A 24,862-nucleotide genomic window follows, 5' to 3' on the forward strand; every position below is an offset into this window, starting at 1 on the left:
TGCAGCTCGCTTTCCATCGGGGCACACCAGAGTGAAAGTCAGGGTCTTATTATCATTATCAGCAGGGTGAAAAGGTTAGTGTCTGTGTCTTCTCCAGCACAGATTCTACTCTGTGACCCTCCTGACCCCCCCACCCTCCTTTTTCCCCTCCACGCCTCGTTTCTCAGCCCAATGCTTTGGTAGCTTGATAACACTTTCACTCCCTGCAGTCACACTGTCCTCATCTATCTCTGCAGCAGCCAACCGCACCTTCTCTCTGAACACACTCACACGAAAACACACTTCGCACTCACAAACGTCAACCTGTTGGAGTCAGTCTTTCACTCCCTGCTTTTGTAAATTCAAGCCATGCGTCCGTTACACTTAAACAAAGGGAGAAACAGATTTTCATACACGGCAGCACCCACTTTGCCAACAAGTCAAGGAACAGTGCCACTGCACAGATGGATCCCTTGGACTCCCTGAGATATGAAATTTGACATAAGGGATATTATTTAGTATTATTTATCATGCAACTTACACACACAATGACTGAAGTGTTAACACACAAACAGGACCCTATGAACTTGTATAGATGCTCTTGAGAGTGAAGAGGATGCACAGAAATGGGCCCTCTGGGCAGATTGATGCTTTAGTGCTTTGTTGAACAGCCAGGAAGTTAACTGGCATGATTCCAGTAACAGGTCCAGCCTCCATTCTGTGGCATGTACTGGGCAAGACTGGCAAGGAAAGTTTTGACAAACTGAGCCCCAACTGCCTGCACTCATGTCAGCATTCTTGTTGGTTGTTTGACCAGCTTGTATGCTTATGCACAGCATCTGTTTCCTCTTATTTTTAAACTTACTTGATGTTTTTCACATTAGATTGACTAACTTTTATATCATCTTGAAATTTAAAATAGATAGATCAAATAGATAAGATTCAAACTAGATCCAACATGCTATGTTCAAATATTAAGAAAACTTCCAAAAGTGTGTAACAATAAAAGCTCAAAATGTCATACTTAAGGCTGTAGCTCAAGTGTGGTAACTGGACACGCCAGACGGACAGTTTTGTATGCCCGCTACAGATATATTTCACTAGTCCATCTGGGTAGCAGCTCTTTGGGTTTGTTTTCAAAGGCAGGACCTTAAAAAAAATCAGCAGCTGGTGATTGGACGACCGTTCTGATTTACACACTCACCACAGACCAATCCACATCAAGCCACGGTATGACGTAGCTTATCTGCGCCACTGCCAAGAAACAATAGACGAACAACTACAGGAGCACACGAAACAGCTGTGAAAACGGCGTTAGACGACTGCTGCCATTTTTGTAAAGTTAACTTAAGAATTAAAGGAACGCTGACAAGTATGAAAGTCTGCTGACATCACATCTGCTCGTCACTTTCAGAGCTCCTTCTTCTCCTGCCTCTCTTACCTGATTGGGCAGTTAAGAATTCAGCTGTGTAAATTCGTTGCCCAATGGAGCCTGGCAAAATGGATTTGACCCAAACTAGTCAAAAAAACATAAATGATCTGTACTTCTTGATGGTTAAGTATTTCCTTTTCAATTACATTAGCATGGTAAACAAAGAATCAACACTGTGCCATTAAATCCTGGTGTTTCTCAAAATCATTTATATTCAGGTTTTGGGGCTTGTAACTTTGAACCCAGAAATGTAGGGAATGATCATAAACAACACACTCACTTTGAAAAGCATAACCTATAACTGGACCTTGAACTGATGCCTCTGTTTACTCATGGGTCAAAACACAGGAATGAAAGTGATAACTGGATTTAGAGAGCATAAAGCGTGGTGGCTTTTAACCAACAGACATACACAGCTTGATAACCTCAAGGTCATGATCAGAGGAAACCAGACAGATTTTCCCATGAGTTTGACCTTTGAACTGTGAACCCACTGACCTGTAAGGTGATGCACTCCCCTGTTTGGTGATAGGAGAATCAACTGAAAGCTTGAATCTGACTCATTTATGAGTCTGTGTTTGACCTTTTGTGCTCATGCTGATATTTCATGTCGAGTTTTCAACAAAATCAATCGCACAGTCATTTCTCTTGAACTGAATTTCCTGTCTTCCTCCGCTTTTTTGCCCAACAGTCGTCTGAACAGAAACAAACTCCAGTTCCTCCCAGAGCTTCTCTTCCAGTCCAACCCCAAGCTAGGACGACTGTGAGTACACCTCTTTTTGTTTTTCCTTCCCTCCCTCTTCTTCCTCCTCCTCCTCCTCCTCCTCATCTTTTGCTGATCCTTCCTCAGTCGCTCCCTCTTTGCCTCCTCTTGTTCTCTTTTGATGTGATACATGATCCGTTTTAAAACACAGCCATGGTGCAGTGTCAGAACTTTTAACCAAAGTTGAAGGTTCAAGTCCTGCGCCAGGTGACACAGCGCTGCTCTGTGCTCCTGTTGGGAGGTAGAAAAGAGTGTCAGGTGTGCATGTGTGTGTGTATTTTGAAGCTGAAAGGGTTCCTGGAGTGAATGTTTTGCTTGGACCTGAATGCAGTTTTTCTTATTCCTGAATATGTCGTTTTTCCCAGAGTGTTGAGTGTAAGTGTGGGTCAAACTGATGAAGAGAAGCCTCCCACTTTCTCCCTTTCTCTTTTTATTTCACCCCACATTCCCAGACACACACTCACTGTCTTTCTTTTAGCCTTCGTGTGTGTTTGAGTCCCATCAGTGCACCCACCCTGTCTCCTTTTCCTCCCCAGTGCGCTCTCTGTCTGCGCTCAGGTTCTCTATTTGTCTTCTCCCCACAGAGTCTCTGTCAGCTCAGGTTGAAGGTTGAAACACCTTCTAAACTTTATAGCTGTTTGTGTTGGGCTGCCTTCAAGTAAAGCTAGAAGTACACCCGGTGTGAGTGTAGTCTATGAGCGAGTGTGTTTTACTCGTGATTTTGACTGTGTGTGTCAGCAGTTATTATTCTGTGCACTTTTGCTCTCATGTGTGTAAGGGTGTACAACCCAAGTTAATATACAGTATCAGGTTTCGTGTGTTCATTTGTGTGTCTGTGCGTGTTTGAGAGGTCGAAGGTTTGGGAATACTAGTGCTGGGACTTTATATTTCTTACTTCTCTCTCTGCTTTCTTGGAAGCTCTAGTAGCTTTTATTTGCTGAAAACTTGAACTTTTCTGTGTTATGACTTTTTAAGACTTCAGGTCATGCAGAGGTGAAAAATAGAAAAAAGATATGTGAAATAAAAAGACTGAAAGTACCAGAGTTAGCTGGCTTTAGGGCGAGGTGAAATGCAGGAAACGGGTATACAGTTCCATTTTTCTACATGAACACATTTTTAAAGGATTAATTTACTATATTTTTGAATATTTCAACTTTTGGAGGATCTAGAAGATTTAAGATTTATGACTTAAGAAGTATATCAGAGGTGTAAATATTCTCCCTTTAACTGAGTATTGAAGTTATATGAGAGACTGTTTGTTCAGGACTTTTAGAAACTTGCTGCCTCACACTATGTTTCAATTTCAGAATGGATTGATGGATTCACCATGAAATCATTGACACCTTCTAGCAATTATACAGGTCGTATCATCAATAAAAAAAAATGAACTGAATTTCCAAATTTGAAGGTTTTAGTTATAAAGTAGTGTCATTCAAGGTAGATATAAGCAGTTCTCACCGGAAAGAGTTGAAGTAAAAAAAAAAAAAAAAAATAAAACAAAACAAAACCACAACTGAGGTCAGCAGTTCAATCTTGCAACCAGTCAGAGACTCCATAGCCCTCAGATCTGACATCCCCACTCCCTGTCTCCATGTTCCTGCTTTATCTACGACCCTGTGTTGAATTAAAGGCAGAAAAAAAATCCTCTAAATGCTTTTAAAACATTTGAAATCAATGAAAGAAGTCCACTGAAGAAACCACATTTTTGGCTCTGTGTCAGAGAGTTGAACCTCAGGGATACGAATGTGTGACAGGCAAGGATTTTGGAGCAGACCACACAATATACACAGACAATATGATCTGTAGACAATTAGTGCCAACTCTAGAGTTTTCAGAGTAAAATTTTCTCTCAAAAACTTTTTTAGAACTTGAAACTGAGTCAAAGGACTCAAAACGCTGGATTGAAACAACAAATGCAGTCATAATTGTAACAGTAACGGTGGTTTATGATAATGAAAATAAATTCCCTCATGCTTCCTGAAGCTCGCTTAATATTGTATATTCTGTTGGCAGCAGACACACAGGAGATAAAATCTTTCACAGCAGGGTGCCCACTGTGAAACCTCCATCTAAACCTCGTGACAGACTGATGGTGTGTTTCATATATCTGCGGTGAAGTGTGATGTATTGCTGAAGACAGCAATGCAGACTGTTATGGCTGAGAGCAGATTGTCATTTACGTCAACTGTGGCTTCCAGGATCACACACAGATGAAGCCCCCTCGTGAGAACATCAGGGACACACACAGTGATGGATACAAACATGTACAAACACACTCTCGAAACTCTTTCTCTTCATGAGTGACAGATGATTTCCTCCTCTGCTTGGCTCACTCTTCTATAAAACCCCTAATTGTTCCCGATAGCTCGTATTTATCGCCGGTTGATAATGGATCCCCATAGAGCTCTCAGTCGACTCGGTAAGCAAGTGGAAAGGGTGAACGTGTTCCAAGCTTAACATTATAAATCTCATGTTCTTTATATCCCTCCTTCGCCATCAGCACAATCTAAATTATAGTGTCTGGAGTTTCCTCCTGCCATTTTTTTTCTTTATTTTTCACTTTTACTTTCCATTTTCAACACTTTTTTAATCCCCTGTTGCATTATGTTTTCATAAATTACATTTCACACTGTGTTTTCTTGCAAGTTTCAGAACTGGCGGTGTTGTCAGAAGCAAGGTATGGTGACAGGAGAGGTTAAAGGGAGAAGAGGAAAGAAATGGAGGTTGTAAAAGAGCAGATGTTTGAGCAGGAGAACGGCGAATAAAGACAGCATACCAGCAGGAGAGTAAGAGGGAGGAGACAGGGGGGGTTTGCTGGTGGCTTTCTAGCTCGAGGTTCATAACCTTCCTCCCTGTCAGCCTTGGTTAGTTATTAAATGATGGTAGTGTGATAGGAATTACCTCTTAACCCCCCTATTAAAGCCTTGTGGTTTGAGGTTTGGAGACGGGAGGAGAGGCGAGGATCTGGACCAGCATTAAGGGGAAAAAGGCAGGCAGGGGCTGGTGGGTTTGATGTTTGGGCGGTTGGAAGGTAAGAGTGAGAGGTATCAGAACGATAATAGTTCCTACCAGAGGCTTGGATCCTGCTGGGAAAAACGTAGTTGGGTAGAGGAATCGAAGATGTTGGCTTGGAGTCTTATTGGAAAATGTTCTAATTGAGCGGTAAGTGTTTGACAAAGACGAATAGGGCTCAGGGCGGTCATGGGAAGGACATATCGGGATGGATACATGGAGGGTGAGGGTCTGGGGGTAGATGGGAAGTCTGTGACCCTGAAGGTGCTCAGTAGGGGGGAAGTCAGAGAGAAAACAAAGATAGTGATGGTGATGTAGACGGATGGTGGACTGGAGTCTGTGGGTTTCAGTGTGTGCAGTCTGTGGTGGGTTCCCCCCACAGTTTGCAGAGACTGTGGTTGCAAAGACACACACTATCACACACTCAAACACACACACACACAGATCAAGCTCAGAGAAAGATATGCTGTAACTGCGAAATAGGCTCTGAATTTCTGGTTTTGAAAGAAACAATCACAAAAGCTCAGATGGAAAATAAAGGTTGAATGCTTGTGTGCATCGGTGCTGGTTGCAGTGTATGAGCCGGGTTTACTCTGCTAAGTGACTTGATGGCTTTGAGTCTCCTGACTAATAACACTGACCCAGACTGAGCCTCATCCTGTTATCTGCACTTTCTGCTCTGCTAGTTTGAGTGTGTGCGTGCACACGTGTCTTTATGTGTGCCTGTGTGAGTGTGTGTTGCATGCAGCGCCCCCACCGCGTGGTTTACTGCCGGGGATACTCATGAAGCAGCATCATTCCCCTCCATTAAAGCAGCTCAGGTTGCAGCTGATTGGTTTGCATGAGAGCAGAGGGGAGAAGCAAAGAAGAAAAATGAGAGTAACGTCAGAGCGGCGAGATATTTCCTCTTATCCTTCAACAGTGGAGTTCCAGCAGAACCTCTGAAGCTGAGTATTGCATAACAAAGGAGGTGATTTTTGACCATGTTTCAAAATGTAATGACTCTGCAACAGTGCTGAAAGATACACACTCTGGCGGCATTTTATGGATAGGCCACTATTACTGGATAGAATAGAGTAGGTAGAATAGAAAATACTTTATTTGTACCCGAGGGGAAATTCAGGGGTCACAGCAGCAATCAAGAAAACAAAAGTAAAGCGGATAGAAAGTGCGAAAAGGTGCATAGATGCTGACAGCTTGGCCATCATTCCCCAGTCAGCCAGCCTCCACCTCCACAGGGTCCAGGACTGAGCTTCTTCAGCAGTCTGTTCAGTCTCTGTCTCCTGTACCCTGTCTGCTTACAGCAGGTGAAGTTCTTCCAATGTGGCATTGGTGTCCAGTGTTAGCTCTGTTAGCCATGTCTGTGAATAGCATGATGCTACTCTGTCTTCTGGTGTTCCCTCTGTTGCTGGGTTAGCATGACTAGCTTGTCCATCTTATCAGAGATAGATCTCACGTTCCCAATTACAGTGGATGTAAGGACGTCACTTCTTTGTTCTCTCCTCAGTACCAGTACGTCGTCCTCACTTCTTCTTCTCACCTTGTGGGAAGACATCAGGCCTTGCACCAGTTAGCATTGACATGCTAAAGGCTGCTAACAGCTTATTTCACATGTAAACAATGCAGCCATGGCTACATGTAGGATCTCCAGACAAACACAGGAGCAAAAATAGTAAAAATATCACTGAAGACATAACCAATTTGTTGTCCATGATCAACAAGTGAGCCTTACAAAGTAATGAACCACTCTAAATACAAAGATGACGAAAAAAATTACAAGAAACAGCCAAGGAAGAGAGAGCTACTGCAACAGGCAGCCACAACCAAGAGGGCAGCGCCTAGCAACATATAGATTTTAGTCTAGCAAAATGCTGTTAACATTGCATCTACAGTATATTGCTGTGAATAGCTTCAGTACATAAGATAAAGATGTTCATTAAAATGTTTTAGAATTAGAAAAATGAAAACCAATAGGACATCCAAAAATCTTGCAAACCAAACTACCATTATATGCTTTTCTCCTCTGTAGTTCTCTTTCTCTAGTTCCCTATCAGTGCTTTACTGCAACAGTCCAACATTTAGCCTTAATGTTTTTTTTTTTTTAAGGGGGGCTTGATGAAATGAAAAGTGAGTCCCTGTCCTGAGGGATGCTTGTGAGGGATTTAATCCAGTCAGAGTATCCTTGAAAGAGATGTATAATCCCTACATGCTCACTTACTACAGGCCAGGCAGAGATACAGCCTGAGATACATACAAGTGGAAGAAACTCAAGAATTAAAATGTAGAGTGAAAGATCTGGCTGGTTGTAAATCTAAATCTTTATTATTATTGAGCTTGGGCCCTTGAGCAAGGCACTCCAGAAGCATCAATCAAGCTTCCTTATGTGAGAGTGTATTCGTCATCACTGCCAGTTACTATAAATGCAACTTTACTGGTAATAATGCAGAAGGACACATGAGATAGATAAAGAGCAAGGAGACTGAGAGGGAAAGTGAAGGCTGAAGAGAGCGGGGGGTCATTCGAGATGTCTTTTCCTCCTAATTAAGTTAATGGAGAAAGATGAGGAGGTTGCCTTTAATCTTGGCTAATTGTCCATTTAGAGGCGACTGCCATAGTTTACCTGCTGGAATGTAACGGTTAGTGTTTCAGGAAGAGGGTGGACTCTTGGTGTCCAGTGATTGGCTGCTGCAGGCACGGGCCTCGGCTGGGATTGGTGGCAACAGTCTCAGAGGGTGAGGGGTGAGCACAAACTACCTGAACTCGTGGCTCATGGACCAGTTTACTCATTGACTTTCCTTCTCTTTTTCTGTGGTTCCCTCCCTTTCTCCTTTCTTTGGTTATGCACTCCCACGCACAACAACAAACAGTTTTTAATGTTTGTGTTGCCGTCAGGAACTGTAGGATTGTTTTCTTGTCACTAGGCTCCCGGGCTTTTGTTTGGTTTTCACACTGCTGGATGCTGGTGAGAAACAAATAAGACCCACACACACACACACACACACACAGGAGCCAGTCTGTCACGCCATCTCTCACACTGTTTTAACACCATGGGTACTGGATGTAGAGTCATGGCCCTGCGAGTGTGTGTGTGTGTATTTGTGTGTGTGTTGGTCAGGGCAGACTTTATACTAAACCACACGCCCACGATTGAACTTCCTAATTATTAAACATGACTCACAAGTGCTAACCATGGTATGCAGCAGCACCACAAGGCTTTTAGGACCAAACATGCAGCTGCACCACTAGGCTCATGGACAGCAGTGAACTGACTGCAGGTTTCTGCTTACTTGTTGGTAACTGCAGCATATTTTTGGCATGAAGCTGCACCAGGAGGCCCATAGGCTCCAGCCATGCTGCACCACAGGGCTCACTGTTTTTGTAACATGTTTATCAATTACATTTGGGACTCTGGCAGAACAGCATCCTGAAAATTGGAAAACTTACCAGTCAGTCAGAAATAACAGTGCGCTGACATGAAACTCCACAATGAGAGCTATAGGCTCCACTGTGCAGCTCCACCACAAGGCCCATACTGAGATTTACACTTGTTCGAGGAAAGAACGATTTTTTTGACACAGTAAACCTGACTGGGATTTCTCTAAAATATAGCTGCTTTTAGTGGCTCGTGTGCTTTTTTGTGTGTGTGTTTTCCCACAGCCCAGTCAGCAGTGCGACACATTTAGATAAATACACGCTGCAGAGATACCGAAAACCAAGCAGAGAAGAGAAGAGGGAGCATGAGAGAGAAAAAAATGAAGAGAGTGAATAATATCAAGATAGTCTTGGAGGTTTGTAACAGTCCAAAAAAAGTTTTATTTGAAAAGCCTCATGCATTCCTTCATACATCTCTTAAAATACTTACTCAAAAAAATATGATTATTTTAGTTTCTACACCCATGCTGGAAGGGAAAACAGTTCATCACTCTGTGTTGACTTTGCATTGCATGGGGGTGCCTCCATATTACTTGTTTCAAGGAAGGAAACAAAAGAAAAACCCCAAACTATGTTTTTATAAGTATTTGAAATGCAGATCTGAGTCTTCAAGATAATAAAATTATACACAGAAATAGAGACATAAGCATCAACAGGAAGACAATGGGATCCAGACAGTTGAGTATTTGCACAACTGCTCAAGCTTTGTCATGTCTAGACTAGATTTTAACAAGTTTTTAACTTAATTTTATGCTTGTTCATGCTCAATGGAGGGTAAAATCAAAATCTTTATGACTAAGTAAAAAAATACAATGGATCTTTCGAAAGAAAACCATTTAGACCACATTTTGTGTTTTATGTCTGTGTATGTTGAAGTGCTTCTTTTTCCTGCTTTATACTGACACTAGGCTAAAATCAGTCCTTAAGCTTTCTGAGCTGAGCACAAAGTAGGAACCTGGGAAAATATTTCCTTGTTACCTGCAGGAAAATAAAAGTTAAGTGATGTTACTGTCTATTTCTCAACTTCAAAATGTCTGTGTTGACTCTCCAAGTTTAGTTTTGCATCTGTCTCCAGGGTGATGTATTTCATCTGAACGTAAAGTAAATGTGTGTATTTTAAGTCTTATACTCTTACACTCCAAAGTTTGTAGGAGTTAAGTTTATAACTTGTGTTGGAGCTGTCAAAAGGCCAAAAGTTAGGAAGTTTAGGCTTATATGTGTCATCTTATGTAAAAGGAGTGAATAAAACAATTCAACCAGCAGGTCTTAAAGTTCACGGCAACAACACCTTTCCCTTTCAGCTGCCTACTTTAGCAGCTAGTAAGCTAGCTAGCTTGCCGCAGGGCCAAGGCCTATGAAATGTTCGTGGGAGGTTAGGGGCTTGTAGAATTTCTTTTTGCTATAACAAAGAATTTTTATATGCTAACACTGAAATAGCACAGAGGCTGCATGTGGTAGTGATTTAACCTCTCAAATTAGGTGAGCAGGATGGGGATGGTAGCTGTGGAGCTGCTAGCAAACAGAGCTAAAACTTATTGACATTAGCCTTGGAACGTTTATAAGAACAGATAAAAGACGCTGTGTATCCATATGTCTGTGTACATGATTGTAATTCAGACTGTATGTCTTTACAGGTGCAATTAGGGTAAATATGTGTATGAGTATATGGTATGCAGTTATCTTATTTATGCTATATGTGTACACATAGTTTACTAAATTGCGTCTTTGCTTGCGTCTACATACGTGCTTAAATGTTTGTATATGTCATGCATTTGGTTTGTACATGTCCACTTAAATACATGTCCCTGGCATTGCTTGTGTGTGTACATGTATTAAAGAGAGAAGAGAAAAAAAATCTTGATACAGAGCCAAATGCACTCACACAGTGTTTGTTTAATCACAATTTAGGTTTACATGAGAACACTAATCAGAAACAGACTGGGCTCCCTGGAAAGCTAAAAGAGGAGGAGGAGGAGGAGAAGGAGAAGTGAGCGAGAGGAGTTGAATGGTGAGGATATGAGCATGAAACTAGGGTGACAGGTGAGGACAGGAGAAATGAGAGGATAAGGAGAATTTGCAAGTTAAGATAATGACAGCTTTTATTTGTTGACAGCTTTCTTTGTTCACTCAAGCAGGCTGGACTCATAATCTTTCTCAGATATGGGTGTGGTTTCAGGATACATTAAAAACCTGGCAACATACTCGTGTGTGTAATTGTATGTGTATTTGTTTGCAGGGTGGGTTTCAGTAATAAAAGCACAATGGAGTCATATATACATTCTGCTCCATCACTGACAAAAGTCAAACCACTAAACAAATACAGTGCCCCTATAATTACATACATGTGTGTACACAGATGGAACGAACAGATTCTTTCACATCCCTGTTTCACTTCTCATGGTGAAACTTCAGACCATTTTAAACATTTATTTTCTTCAGAGCAGAAAAAATCAGTGATGCTGCCTGTGGAAGACAGAAAAAAGTGCAGTGTAAGTAAATCTGGCTGAAACATATCCCTGGTCGCTCCGGGTGTCGCAGGAGTTGAAACCTGACCGACAGTTTAACTGTTGTAGACTTATGATGATGTCATCAAACCCTGTCTGTCCTCAGCCCTCTCATGAATTCTTGGAAATGGTTTTTCCAGGTTATTTACTGTTAGTTGACATGTGGACCTACAGTCAGAATAAATTTAAGCTGCAGCTCAGTGTGGGGCCAAAAGAGTGCTGAAACCTCTCTGTGTATGTCTGTGGGTGCCGGTTGTGGTTATATATTACACAGGACTTCCACATGGCTGGGAATTCTTTTTTGGACTCCTTTACTGCAGAAAAGTCTTGGGAAACTGCAGAAAACCAATGTGTCCTAACACAGCCTGATATCTCAAAGACATTGTTTACAATGGACAATTGTGCACCTCATAGCCAACATTTAGGGCCTGTGTCCACAAACAGCTTTTATTGAACCACAGTGCCCACAACCTTAATTGTGGAACAATGCACAGCCTTTATTTTCGCTACGTTATGAACGTTTTTTTTAGCTGTACTCTCACTTCCCATGATGGTTATTACTGTCTGTTTTAAGATGTTTTGAATGCTTCACATTTGCTTTATTTATCTGGCGGAATTTTGCAAGGAAACTCACCAACTAGGAGAAATCTTCTTAGCATTAGCATAAGCACCACACCTGGAAATTCTGTTCTCAAAAACAAACAAACAGAACAAAAATGTGTGGTTCCTTCCCATCATGGATCTCTGTCATTGTTGTCAACAAAGTCATTCTTAGTCCCATCCCTTTTTACTTTAAATTAGTTGGTGTCCATAAGTGGCAATTAGCTGCGTTTCAGTTTTCCAGAAGATGAATTCAATTAACTTGTGAACAGTGTGAGTAAAACAAAATGGAAAACTTGTATAGAAGACACATTAACCCTTTGGGTGCTAAATAATGGAAATGCTTAATTGCATTCTCTGTGGATCTCAAAGTGCTGCATGTGCAATTAAATGGTTAAGTGGACACAGGCCCTTGGTGTCGTCAATACATACATACATAGAGGGTTATGCATCATATGAACGGTATGGGTTTGAAGCCTTATTTCACATAACCTCCCACGTTTTGAGATAATTTTGTCACTCTTATATTTCAAAGATTTTACCATTGACACATACACCTCACAGTGGGGTATGATGATATGTGTCAGACACACACTCACAACTCCATTCACTTTATTGAGCTTGGTAAGGGGAAGATAGTGTGTTCAAGAGTAGAGGTGTCCCAGTCCGATATTGATATCGGATATCGGTCCGATGTCAGCAAAAAAAACAAATATCGGTATTGTATCGGAACGCATCTAAAATCTCTGATATAAGCAGTCCATTCCAGACTCCGCTCCTACTGTTTTTATTTGATTTATTTAGGTTATTTTCTGGTTCTTCTAATTTATTCTTTATTTTATTCAGTTACTAGTATATTCTTATGTTTAATGTTAAAATTTCTGTTACCCATTGGTTAATAATAAATGTGTTAGTTTTTCCTCATACCTACTGATGCTGATTACTGTTCTTTGTTTGAATAATATCACTTAATCAAGCCTTTTTGAACATGACAGACATACTACAAAATAAGTAATAAAAGTATGCATGTTTAATGCTGATATCGTATCGGATTTTATCTGTATCGGCCAATACTCAATGCTGCAGTATCGGTATCGTATCGGAAGTGATAATGTGATATCGGGACATCCCTATTCAAGAGGAAGTCTTTATGACTACATTTTGCTAGTGTCTGCTTGATTCAAACCCAGAAAATAATCTCAGAAAAAATGTCAGTATATATTTAAAGATTTTGTGCAAGAGCTTGTTGGTGTTAGACATAATCCTTTTGTGGGATTTACATACACACTATCAAGATGTGCCTTACATTTAAATGTCAGCACAAACTCCATTGGCATTAGGACCAGTCAACTGTCAGTGCTCAGTAAAAAAGCTCCTTTTTCATTGAGTCCTGACATCACTTCAGATCAGAGGTTGACTGAAAGTACAAAAAATACCACACTGTTGAAAAACAACAAAGGTTGTTAAGGTAACAATTTGCTTCACACATGGTTTTGCAGCATCAGCTTTGTACAGAATCACAGAATTTTTGGATTTGAGTCATATAGGTTGAGTTGAAAGTGGGTGTTTCATTAAAGGGAAATCACAAGAAATGGACTTTTAAGGGTCAACAGCTGGTGTGCGGATTTGTAGAGCTTGCGACTTGTTGAGGATTATGTAGTACACTATCAGTCATCAAAATTTGGTGAGGTCAGACTTTAAGAGTAATGTCCACTGCTGTTTGATCTGAATTATCTATTTAGATAAAAAAATAGAATCTAATAAAGTTTTGGTTATTGTCTGATGCTTTCAACTAGTGCTCTGAACACATAGGCAGAGTCATAGTGTGTTACTTACTTTCTCAGTAGTTAAATGAATGAATGTAAATGGAATAGCTCAGAGCCATTCAGAAGTGTAAGTGTGTAATATTTTCTCTCTGTGGGAGGTCTGCATAGCCACTGCTCTCATTGTTGACCACTATTATGGCTACACACACACACACACACACACACACACACACACACACACACACACACACACACACACGGTCAGAAACAAAGTGTCTAGAGTGTCAGCTGTGTTTTGGCCTGCTTGTGAGCGTTTGCATTTGTGTGTGTTTGTGTCAGACTTGTGATTTATTCTGTTTAAGGAAAGTCTGATTGTTACAAATGATCTTAAACTGTTATTATTGCTGGGGTGTAATCACAGTCACACACTCTCACGCAAATGAATAACCTGCAAACACGCTCTGCGTCTTACAGACACACACACATGCATACACTGAATGACAGAAACACAACAGATACACACATCGACCCTCGCTCTGCAGAGGCGCACAAACAAACATGAGCCAGTTCTGTCGCTCTTTCCTTCTCTCCTCATCTGTCTTTCTGTCACACACACATATTTTAGCTAGAGCTGGCCTCTGCCAGATGTTGCAACTGTGTTTCAAGTGTTTTAAGAAAATAGTAGCAGTAATTTATTCTCCATTTTGTCAAAATGTCTGCCAATCGGGTGTTAATCCTGTTAAAAGCTAAAAAGAATGGACATTTAATGAATGGAAGAATGAATGGAGGACACGTGCAGGTTACAGTACAGAATTATGCTTATTCCTCTTACACTGCCGTATCTTTAAAACTTCAAACTGGCTGAATCGACATGTTTGTTTGCTTGTCATCATGTTGCTATGGAGTATCATACCACTTTTAAAAAACCCAACTCCCTACCCCTCAAACCTGGAAGCTTTTACATCATCATACACCACTGCAGATGAGTCAACAGCAGGAATAACAAATATCAGCTGATACATGCTGCGTTTAAACATTGCTAAACATACCCACATTGGAGCTGAAACACTACAACACACACTCCAAACAACAAAAGACCCACCAAGGCGGAGAATGGCATTTTAGATTTAGTGTCTAAACTGGACTGGGCATTGTTTGCCAGCTTGTCAGTTAGGCTGAATATCTGCTGGAGGGTTTAAGTGAAGAAGTTGAGACAGAGGGAGGCTGTTCCTTCAGGGGAAAAGACGATCAGTGAAGAAAACCTCTTTGAAATCTAGAGTGCTGATCCAGTTTGTGCTAATTTTTACATCTATGGGTTTACATTTCACCTTCACTCACCGAAGCTGGCCTCCTCTCTGACTTAATCCTGCAGCGCTGAAACTTGAAACTTGTTGCTTCTTTCCTGAACAATAAAAATCATAATCAGGCCATTACCTCTACATTTAGCAGTACATTCAAACATATTTACAGCCTGTTGCTTAACCTGCTTTATATCTGTTTTTGTTTTCTTAAACCACCAGTGTGTGTGTGAGGCTGAGAGACCGTTTACACGACAATGGTTTTAGGGTGAAATGCAAAAGTATTGTTGCGTTTCAGCCTCGTGTTTACACGTCAACAGCGTTTTAGCCGACCTAAAATGCAAACTTTTTAAAACAGCCTCCAGAGTGAAAGTTTTCTGAAACACTGCGGACACCGTTGTAGTGTAAACAGTAAGCTGGTGTTTTGAGTAGAAATGCTGATGTTACGCTACGCCTCGCGCATGAACATACAACAGTCTAACAGTACTATTGTTTGGATCGTCACGACTACCATGTTGTCCTTGTGCTGCTCAATCTGTTGAATCTGCTGACTGTCTTTAACAAAATGTGCATCTGTTGCTCCATTTCTGCACTTAGCATTCGCCAATACACCAGATAATTGGGCCAACTCTACTTTGGTGGAGATTTACCAAAAGTGGCTGCTGGACAAGTCAGTTATAGCTCCAACTACAGGCTTGGCATGCTAACAACAGCATTTTCAGTCCCTCATTGCTGCCGCAGATTTACTTCAATACTTTTTCATTGAGTTCCAGCATTTTTAATGAAACGTCATGTAAACAGGGCTTGAGCTGTATGCAGTGTGAAGTCGGAATAGGCGGAGAGGAGGAGAGATAAAGGAAGTGACCGACTCAGCAGAAGTAGATATAGCGACAGACAGAGAGAGTCTGAGAGACGGACAGACAGAGAGGAAAGAGAGACAGACGGACAGAGTCAGCCACATGAATGGGGCGAGTGGAGATTTATCCAGTCCTCCACTAAATACAGAGCACCACAAAGCCACTTTAAAACCTGTACAGATGTATTTATACATCACACACACTCACACACACACACACACACACACACACACACACACACACACACACACACACACACACACACACACACACACACACACACACACACACACACACACACACACACACACACACACACACACAGAGGGTAGTTTCCCTGTTTGAGCCTGCCTCTCTCCTCTCCTCTTGTAACAGTCAAACACACACACATAGAAAACCCCAATTAACCCCTAGCCTGTCTCAAACGTGACTTCATGTTATGTAACAGTTCAGGCTCCACCTTCAACCCAAGGACAAAACTCAAACTGAGTTTTACATCGAGAAAACATTTTCTTTGCTAGATAAAGCATAAAACTTGTCTACAGATGCTTAAATTGGATCCCAGATTATATCAATCATGTTTACAGCTTAACCTGTACCTCTCCAAATAGAGGCGTACTGCAATGGAAAAAGGCTCATTTTGTAATTCTGAGAATGAATGAAAAGATAACTAAGCGGTAAACCATACAATTCAGGTCAAAAAAGATAATTAAAGATCCTAAAAAGCCATGACGGCTTGTGTATTTTCTTCAAATCAAGTTACAAACACGACGGTTTATCTTGTTTGGGTTTCGAATTCTTCTCACAGCTGAAAATGCGTGCAGACCTGGTGTGTTTGCGTGTGAGAGAAACATGCTATTAGCTGTTCTGTTTGTGCTTAACAAGCGAAGCAGGAATGTGCATTTTTGTGTTTAAACAAAGAAATGTGAAACCAGGAGAAAAGTCCTGTTATCCCGACGTTCCTCTTTATCTTGACCTCGTTTTGTGTTTTATATGTGGCATAGACTCTGCTGGCTTCTTTTTTGTGTTCAACTCACAGAAATGTCAATTAAATAACAGAATTTTGAATCTGATTGCAAAGCATGCAATTGACAGGAGGTATAAGTGATAATTTGGAATAAAGAATCTAGAGAAAGACTCAGAGGAGCAGAGTGTGCTTTTTACTGAGCACATTGTTCTCTGCATACTTGTCATCCTGACTTTTGGTCACTTTTACAAGCGCAGCGTCAGGCCTGTGGTTTAACCCAATGGCCTGGTGTGTGTGTCAGCGTGCCTGTGATAGTTTTCTGTTCCAATCAAAGACAAAAGGCTCCAGTGGCTTGCCCACTAGTTTGTAGTTTGTTTTATATGGCCACTAGATAAAACAAAAGGACTGCTACACATACAGCTATCACAGATTGTGTGCAGATTACTACTGCCCAGCTACCAAAGGCTAACAGGCCGCAGTTGTTATGTTGAATTTTGGGGCAAAACTCTCTTATAACCAATTTCAAGAGTCTATATTGATAGGTTGAAACATCCTATCAGAAGAGGACTCCAAGACTTTTGCTTAATACCCCTTTGTCATGTTAACCTGAGCTAAAACATTTAGTTTCTATTATTGGGTTCATTTACCGCAGAACAAGACTGTGTTGCTGTCCAGACACCAAACCTCCTGTCTAGTTCAAGTCTCACGTCCTCAGGGTGAAAGTCCAAGTTAAATCTAAGTCAACAAAAACAAAGCCTAGGGGATTCAAAGTCTAGTCCCACTGACTGGTTTTGAGTCGGTCGGAATCGAGTTCCCAGCACGTGAGGATTTAAAAAGACGACTGCTATACCAGTCCAAACTGTTCTGAAACTGTATTAAAAGTAATTTTTTTTGCCGGATGTTTCCCTTGATGGTCTTTTACAGATCAAACATGCTGCATTGACAAATAATGCTTCTTGGCACTACTTTCAGCTTCCTGGTTGGAACTGTTGCTGCACAAGATGGCCTGCAAATGCTCAGAGGTGAGCACGCATAGCAGGCCTTTTGGAAACTTACCAAACAACAAAACAAAACAAAAAAACTGACCTGAAACAGTTAAACAGCCATCGTCTTAGCGTCTTAAGTCTTGTAAATCAGGATGTGTTGGATTGAAGCACCGCAGTACACTGAAACCACTGTCAATTTTGCAGTAAAACTGCAGTTTATGTTCAAGATACCATAGTAAGTGATGAAATAAGAACTGAAACACTAAACCAACGAATGACAGAAATTAAGTCTCATCAGAAGAACCTCTAATCCAACACCAGGTTTTATTTTCAGCCAGTCAGATTATTCAGTTAAAACCATGACCACAGGATTCCTCGTCATACTTAGGATCTAATTAAAACCTTTTTTTGGAACAGTTTGTCAGCTGGAAGACACTAATTTAGTGCTTCATCAAGTAGTGGAAGAAGCAGCTGCGCTGTAGGCAGTAATCTACACATGTGGGCAGGTCTATGTGCCATAATTCAGAGGCTCTGATATCCAAAAAAGGCAAGAAAACAGATCAGTAAGGGTTATGAGTATTTACATTATTGGTTATCCCTCCTGTTCTTTGAGTAAAAGCGAAAGGTCAATCTCTCAGGTACATGGCTGAAAAAAAGCAAAAAGTGACTGAATCAATGAGGAAAAGAGAAGAAGAAAAACAAATTCCAGATCCCAGCAGGAGACAATGATTATGGCAGGGGGATGTTTGATGTGCGGAAAAGTTTGTCTCCACTGCTGAACATCAATAAACAGCAGGCTGCAGTTACCAACACTGACAAAAGAGAAATAAACTGTGGAGATAGAGACACAAACCGTGAGAGGGAGAGAGAAAAAAATGATCATAACACAAACAAAGCCAGGGAGGGAGGAAAAGGAGAAAGACAAGATGACAGAGAGAAGATTCATCAAGGAATCTGACAGTGAGAAAGAGAAGAAGTGAGTGCATTTGCGTGCGATAGCTCAGTAATCATGCTTTTCATAGAAACCTTCGATTGGAAACATCCCCTACTTATTCAGCATTTCTAGAGATATGAAGGGCTTCGGGATAGAAAAGACGTTTTTTTTTCTGTGCCTGGGGTTCGAGCATTTTTGGTCACAACACAAAAGGAGCAAAGTTTTTCCCAACAGCAAAAAACATGTTCTTAAACGAACATGTTAAGGCTCAGAAAATGTGCCTATTGTTAGTCTGACTGTGAGTAAAGTCTATGATATGATGGATCTTCATTAGAAGGATCTAAACTGTTGTCTTCAATACTTGTAGCATGGATATTACTTAAAAACTGTTTACTCATGTGAATCGACAGAAAGCTGCGGTACAAAAGGAGGAATTCAACTGGAGAAATCTGGTTTCTATTTAATTATTAAAATCAGGTTTCTTTGTTTACATGGCAATGTGGAAATCGGATCATTCAGATTTAAGAAAGTCCATGGAAATATGCTCTGAAATGAGAAGAGAGGGTCACAGCAAAAAGAAGAAAGCATGCAGTAAGACACACAGAGGGACGGATAGTGTGTTATAAACATGGACCAGAACAATGTTGATACTAAGTTGGAGAATGTCTGTGAGGGACACATGCTGCAGAGGGGCACTAAAGGAAGCAACAGAGTGAGGTGTAGGACGCAGAAAACGAGAGAGAAAGAGAAAGAGAGCAAATAAATGCCAGCACCAGTTAGAATCAGTGAGAGGCCGAGCTAAATAAACGGCCACAGGCGTCAAGTGGAGCCGAGCGCTACTGAAGTCCACACCACCCACTGCCTGGTGGCCGCTTTCATGTGGTCACTACAGAGATGATGTCACAGGCCGCTTCAGGGCTACGTTTCCTCTGCTGCCCTGCTGAAACAGCTCCAGCTCCTCCAGTTTTGTAACAGGATTAAGGGGCTGATGCACACCAGATTTGTCCAACCAGAGGGCTGTAGTAGCACTTTGAGACGATATATGAGACATTTAAGCATCAGTTACTAATAAGAAAGATATCTTGTGTTGTGTAAACACATGAAACCATCACAGGACAAGTTGGTAGATTTCTACTTTATTTTTGTAACTAGGTTTTGTATAGGCCCTCTAAATCTACACAATGGCCATCTTCCACTGATAGTATTTTTAGATTTAAGCTAACTTATCATCAGAAAGACAAACAGTTTTATGACTGATTTTCAAGTTTGAACTATAGATAACCTGAAAAACGCAACCTCCTAGATGATAAGCATGTAAAGAGACAACAGATTAACTTTGAAGAAAATATTGTCAGCGATAAAGAAAAACTGAATTTTAAATAAACTTTAATTAAGCAACAAAAACAGATAGCATTAGCATACCTCTGCTTTCTAGCTAACCTTTAACAATTGATCGTGTGGCATATTTAGATGCCATCACCATAAGCTAACAGAGATTAAACTGATGTCCATTAGCTTGTTTGCTTGAAGTTAGTTGATTGCTTACACTTTTAACTTAGCTACCAAATGAGACAGGTTTATCATATCATTTTAAACCCCTTGGTAATGACCATTTTAGCTCTCCAAAAGTATTGTCAGTTTATGAGAATGTTAGCTAAGATTTGGTGAAATGTTTGTCAATTAATTAGAGAAAGAGTAGTACATGTCTTTTAACCTTTCACTCTTGAGCTGCTGATATATTAGCTAGCAAATGGTGACTTAATTGGTTAACAAAAATGTCAAAAATATGGTTAAATCTTTATATCTCTGATTTAAGAGTTAGCTTGCTGTACTATAAGCTAAGATTTTTTTCAATGCTAACGTTTAATTTTGTTACTCAGTAGCTAATGAGTTCAGTGTATTGTTCCACCTTTAAAAGCATCCCTGTAGCTTTCCTCATCTTCAGTGACTCAAGGTTTTTAAAATGCAATTTAATATTTTTTAGTGTACATGAAATGAAGCAGCAAGGCTTTAAAACATCATCTTAGCTCCTATCCTGACAGTGCTGGAAGACGAAAGTAGTCATCATTCCAATTTATCATTCCAGTAATTTGATTTGTTACATTTCTGTATCAAGAAATAACGCTGGAGTGCTGTTGAGTTACAGCCAATAGAGACTGAAATAAATTAAACCCACTACCTCAACTGTTTGAGATCAAACTGTCAGTCATGTCAAAGTTTTATGACACTGCTTAGGAAGCAAAGACGGTTTTCTGTCCGACTCTCTCTGAGACATAGCGTCTGTTCTTTACAAGGTGCTGGACACACTTCCAAGGAGCTGTTGGCTGACAAGAGCATGACCGTGTCTATACACACTCACACACACAAGTATACACAGGCATAAACACATTAATGCCACCTCCCTGACAAGGCGCTCACAGATCCTGCCATCATGAGTGTGTTGGATTGTGTTTCTTACACCACAGAGCCTCGTGCCAGCCATGGACAGACTGGACATGTATGTCAGTTTGCCAGGTTCATTGCATTTGCAGCCAATGAAATCACTCCACAGAGTTGACCTGCATACTTTGAAATGCACGCTGATGCCAAGCTTGTTAAATAATCTTGTAAAATAGAAATATCCAGGTTTAAGACTGTAAAATGAGTTGAATCCTCCTCCAGTTTAATTTGATTTGATTCTTTTAAGATCAAAAGTTATGATTTTATACTGTTTAATAACTTTCTATCCCATCTCATCACCTCACGTGCTGTATCGTCGATCATTCTTACCCTCTCCTCTGCATATTTAGCATTTCTTCCATATTTGCTGTGAGTGAATCAAGACTGACTCACACAGACATGTGGCTTTTATTAAACTGTCTTTGTAGTGTTATTAAGATGAACAAACTCAGCCACATACACACGAGTGCACAGATACACAAACACAGACAGACAGGGTAACATATGGATGCATGTCTTCAGGAATCTGCAGCACATGTGGTCATATTGTGTTACAAAAGGTGTCCAGTTGTGGGGGATAACGTTTATGTTGTTATGCTTGTGTGAGGAGTCATTTTCTCCCCAATGAGTAAGCGACACAACATGAGCGTAAACACAGGTAATTACACAGCTAACTCCAGATTAACAACATGATGTCAGACTTTCCTCTTCAGATGTGTTTTCCAGACATACCTGAATGAATAATGGTGTAAACCCTTTGAGGTGATAATCTTATCCAGAGTGAGCACAAACAAATGCGCTTTTTAATCTAAAAATGTGGAGGTTTTGTACGCAAAATTTGGCCAAGGGGCAACATCCGGTCAGTAAAACTAAAGGCTATGCAGAAGTGCTAGAAGTCGCTGTTTGTCAAGAAGTCACGTACACACCCAGCCATAAAGACTGACTCTTATTGCATTAAAAAGCATATTTGCGGCCTGGTTCAAAAAAACCGCTTGGGTCTAAAATGCTGATTTCACTATCGGCACCCACTGTACAGTGAGTGAATTTTTTTCTATCTCTGCGGCTTAGAAGTTGTTAGGATCGTTTGATTTTCCAATTTGAGGCACTGCTCAGGTCACATGACTGCCGGGTGCCCTGTAGCTGCTCGAAGAAAAACTAACAGCCAGCGTCAAAGTGAATGTGGCTGCGTCGGTGGATTGGCTTCATTTCACGGTTTCAGGAACAGACAGGTGAAGTCGCGGAGGCTATGTCCATGTTTTATACAGTCTATGGATTTGGCATCATGTGATGAGACTGAAAAGAGGAAGTGAGGCATCTTTGGATGCTGTGTCCATTATCATGTTTTTTTTTTTTTACATTGGTCCTGGCTCCCCCACATTGACTTTGCCTTGACCCAAAACACGAGACAAGAGCTGGGATTCAGAGGAGGACTCAGCACAGATTGTCCTTTTTGTTTGATTGTCTCCAACAATCAGATAATTTTATTGTTCCAAACTAACAGATCAAAGGAAAATCAAGAAGAGGCGTCACTGACGCCACAACCTTTGCAACACAAAGGATCGTGGGAGACAAAGAGGCGGGGAGAATCTGACTTTGTGTTGCCTCAAGAGACAGCAGAGATGCCACATATTCATGTGTGTCTCTTTATGTGTATCCCTTTTTATGTTAAGTTAGTTAGTTAGTGGCTTTGTGTTCTCTCTCTGTGAGTCTTTCTGTGTTTTTTTTGCTGTTTTTTAAAAATGTTTTATCTGTGTGCAACAAGATGAAATGTCAAAGATAGTGAACATTGTGCTCTGAGGCTGATCTGATTTTAATTAGCTCTGTCTCATTAACACACACTCACACAAAGTTACACACTTCTTCCTGGAACCCTTTAGACCCACCACGCACACATTTATGGATTATGTTTTAAATGATGGTAATAAGTCTCAGAACACACACGTACACACCCTCAGACACACTTTGGGGCCCCTATACCCGCTCCCTTTGAACACGTCGCCAAGTCTTGAGTGTCAGACATGATGTTTGTGTCTGAGTGTGCACAATATGTGTGGTGTGTGCGTGTCAGTCCTATTCTCATCATCTAAAACATATCGGTGGCTTTAATTACAGGCCTCTGGTTGGCCAGAAACATCTTCTGGAGTCAATCTTAGTGTCTACAAACCCAATTTAGAAAACACAACAGCGTTCTTCAGCACTGCAGTCACTATAATCCTCGTCCTCAGCTGCTTTTTTCTTTATCATCATGATCACCCACATTTGTTTCCTGTTTTTGATGCTTGTTTTCTCATAAGCTAAATAATCCTTTGTCTTCGTATCCTTTCACAGCTAAGACTATAAGAAGCTTCTGCTGATCTCACAGTTTACAGTGTGAAAGTTTTTTACCTAAACATGAGGGTAATGATGTTAACTTTTATCCCATGAAATATCACAGATGACTTGTGTGGCCCCGAAAAAGCAGATTTATTGAATTTCTTACCAGATGTGGTCTAAGAGCCTAGGTTTGAAACTGGGAAAACTTAGAAAGACACAAATTTGGTACTAATGGTTTTTTTGAAACTCTTTTCAGGTAACCAACTGAGATATTCTGCTCTCTTAACATTTGCAAAATTTTCCATCTGACGTGTACTACATGAGCCAATCACAGTCACTCATCGATTGTTAAAGAAAGGTGATTGAATAATGGTTTCCTAAACTGTCTGCAATCTTCCTATCCAAGGTCTGTGTCACAGTTTTCTGCATATACTGACAAGATTAATTCACAAGAGGATGTTTTTGAGTGCAGTGGAGTAGAAGAAAGACAAAAAGAGAGACAAAAGGAGTGAAAAAAGACTGAAAGATAAATGGCAGGAATTGAGGAGGGAAAAGAAAAAATGGAGTAAGAGACAGCAAGAGTAAGTCAACCATCAACACCTCCATAAATCTCATTCTTCTCCTCTTCTTCTTCTTCTGTTTTCTCTTCTCGTCTGCTTTCTCTTCACAAACATTTGTTGCCGGGGGCTGACATCCTGGAGAGGAGCAGGTCACCTCCTACACTGTGTTTGTCTTGACATTTCACAAGATATAGATCATAGGAAATACTCTCACTCTCAGAGAAACATGTGGTTTGAAGTGAATCACCTCCAGACAGATTTTGTTTGGGGTGAAGTATTTGTCCGACAATAGGGTTTTCACTTTCACTCAGATTTGTCTTGATTTGAGGAATAAACTAATGAGTGTGAAACTGAATCTTCCATCTATTGAAACAAAAAAGGGGGATGCTGACATGTGTAAGGCATTGGTACTGTTTTCCTTTTATTATAGTGCCACTTAGTACTTGAGCCCTTTTTTCTAATGTCCTGAGCAAATACTTAACTTCTTTACCCTCTCACCCCCACATTAGCTATCCCAGGAAAACCTTTTAACTCAGGCAAAAAATGCCCCTAAAGTAGACTTTCCAAAGAAATAATCTAAAAAGAGCATAATTTTTCCAGCTCAATGGCTATTTGCTTTTGCTAAACAAACCTTTCATTTCAAGTGCTGAGATAATAAATACTGAAAAAGCATCTGTTGATGTAAACACAGACCCTCAGAGCTAAACGGTTCACTTTGAGTTTCAACAGGCAATAAAAGACATGGCCCTCTTCTCTGATAATCCCTCTTTCTTCTCTTTAGTGCTACCCTCTCTTTGTACTGCTTTAAGCCACACATACACACTGTGGACACATAATCCACAGCCTACACAGACACATACAGAGCCTCTATTAATCACTGGTCTAATTCTGGAGCTAGCTGTAGTAATAATAGCAGCTTTTTGGCGCTGCTTCGTGAGTAAATAGACCATTCTACCTTTCCGGAAAAGACCGTGAGATGAAAGACTCCTCGAGGAGCCACATTAATGAAATCTGCTGAGT

At 40.7% G+C, this 24,862-nt stretch overlaps 1 protein-coding gene across 1 annotated transcript in view; it reads left to right on the forward strand.

The window, feature by feature from the left end:
* The window catches only part of slit3 (slit homolog 3 (Drosophila)), a 266,848-nt gene that overhangs the window by 31,174 nt on the left and 210,812 nt on the right, over positions 1–24,862 (forward strand). The window contains exon 4 of the mRNA XM_074674087.1: positions 2,103–2,174. Within this exon, the coding sequence (XP_074530188.1) occupies positions 2,103–2,174 (72 nt within the window). The remainder of the gene's footprint in view (positions 1–2,102; positions 2,175–24,862) is intronic.

This window comes from Halichoeres trimaculatus, unplaced genomic scaffold (genome assembly GCF_033239565.1).
Source record: "Halichoeres trimaculatus isolate MK-OKI-2021-1 unplaced genomic scaffold, fHalTri1.1 fHalTri1_scaffold_7, whole genome shotgun sequence".
NCBI lineage: Eukaryota > Metazoa > Chordata > Actinopteri > Labriformes > Labridae > Halichoeres > Halichoeres trimaculatus.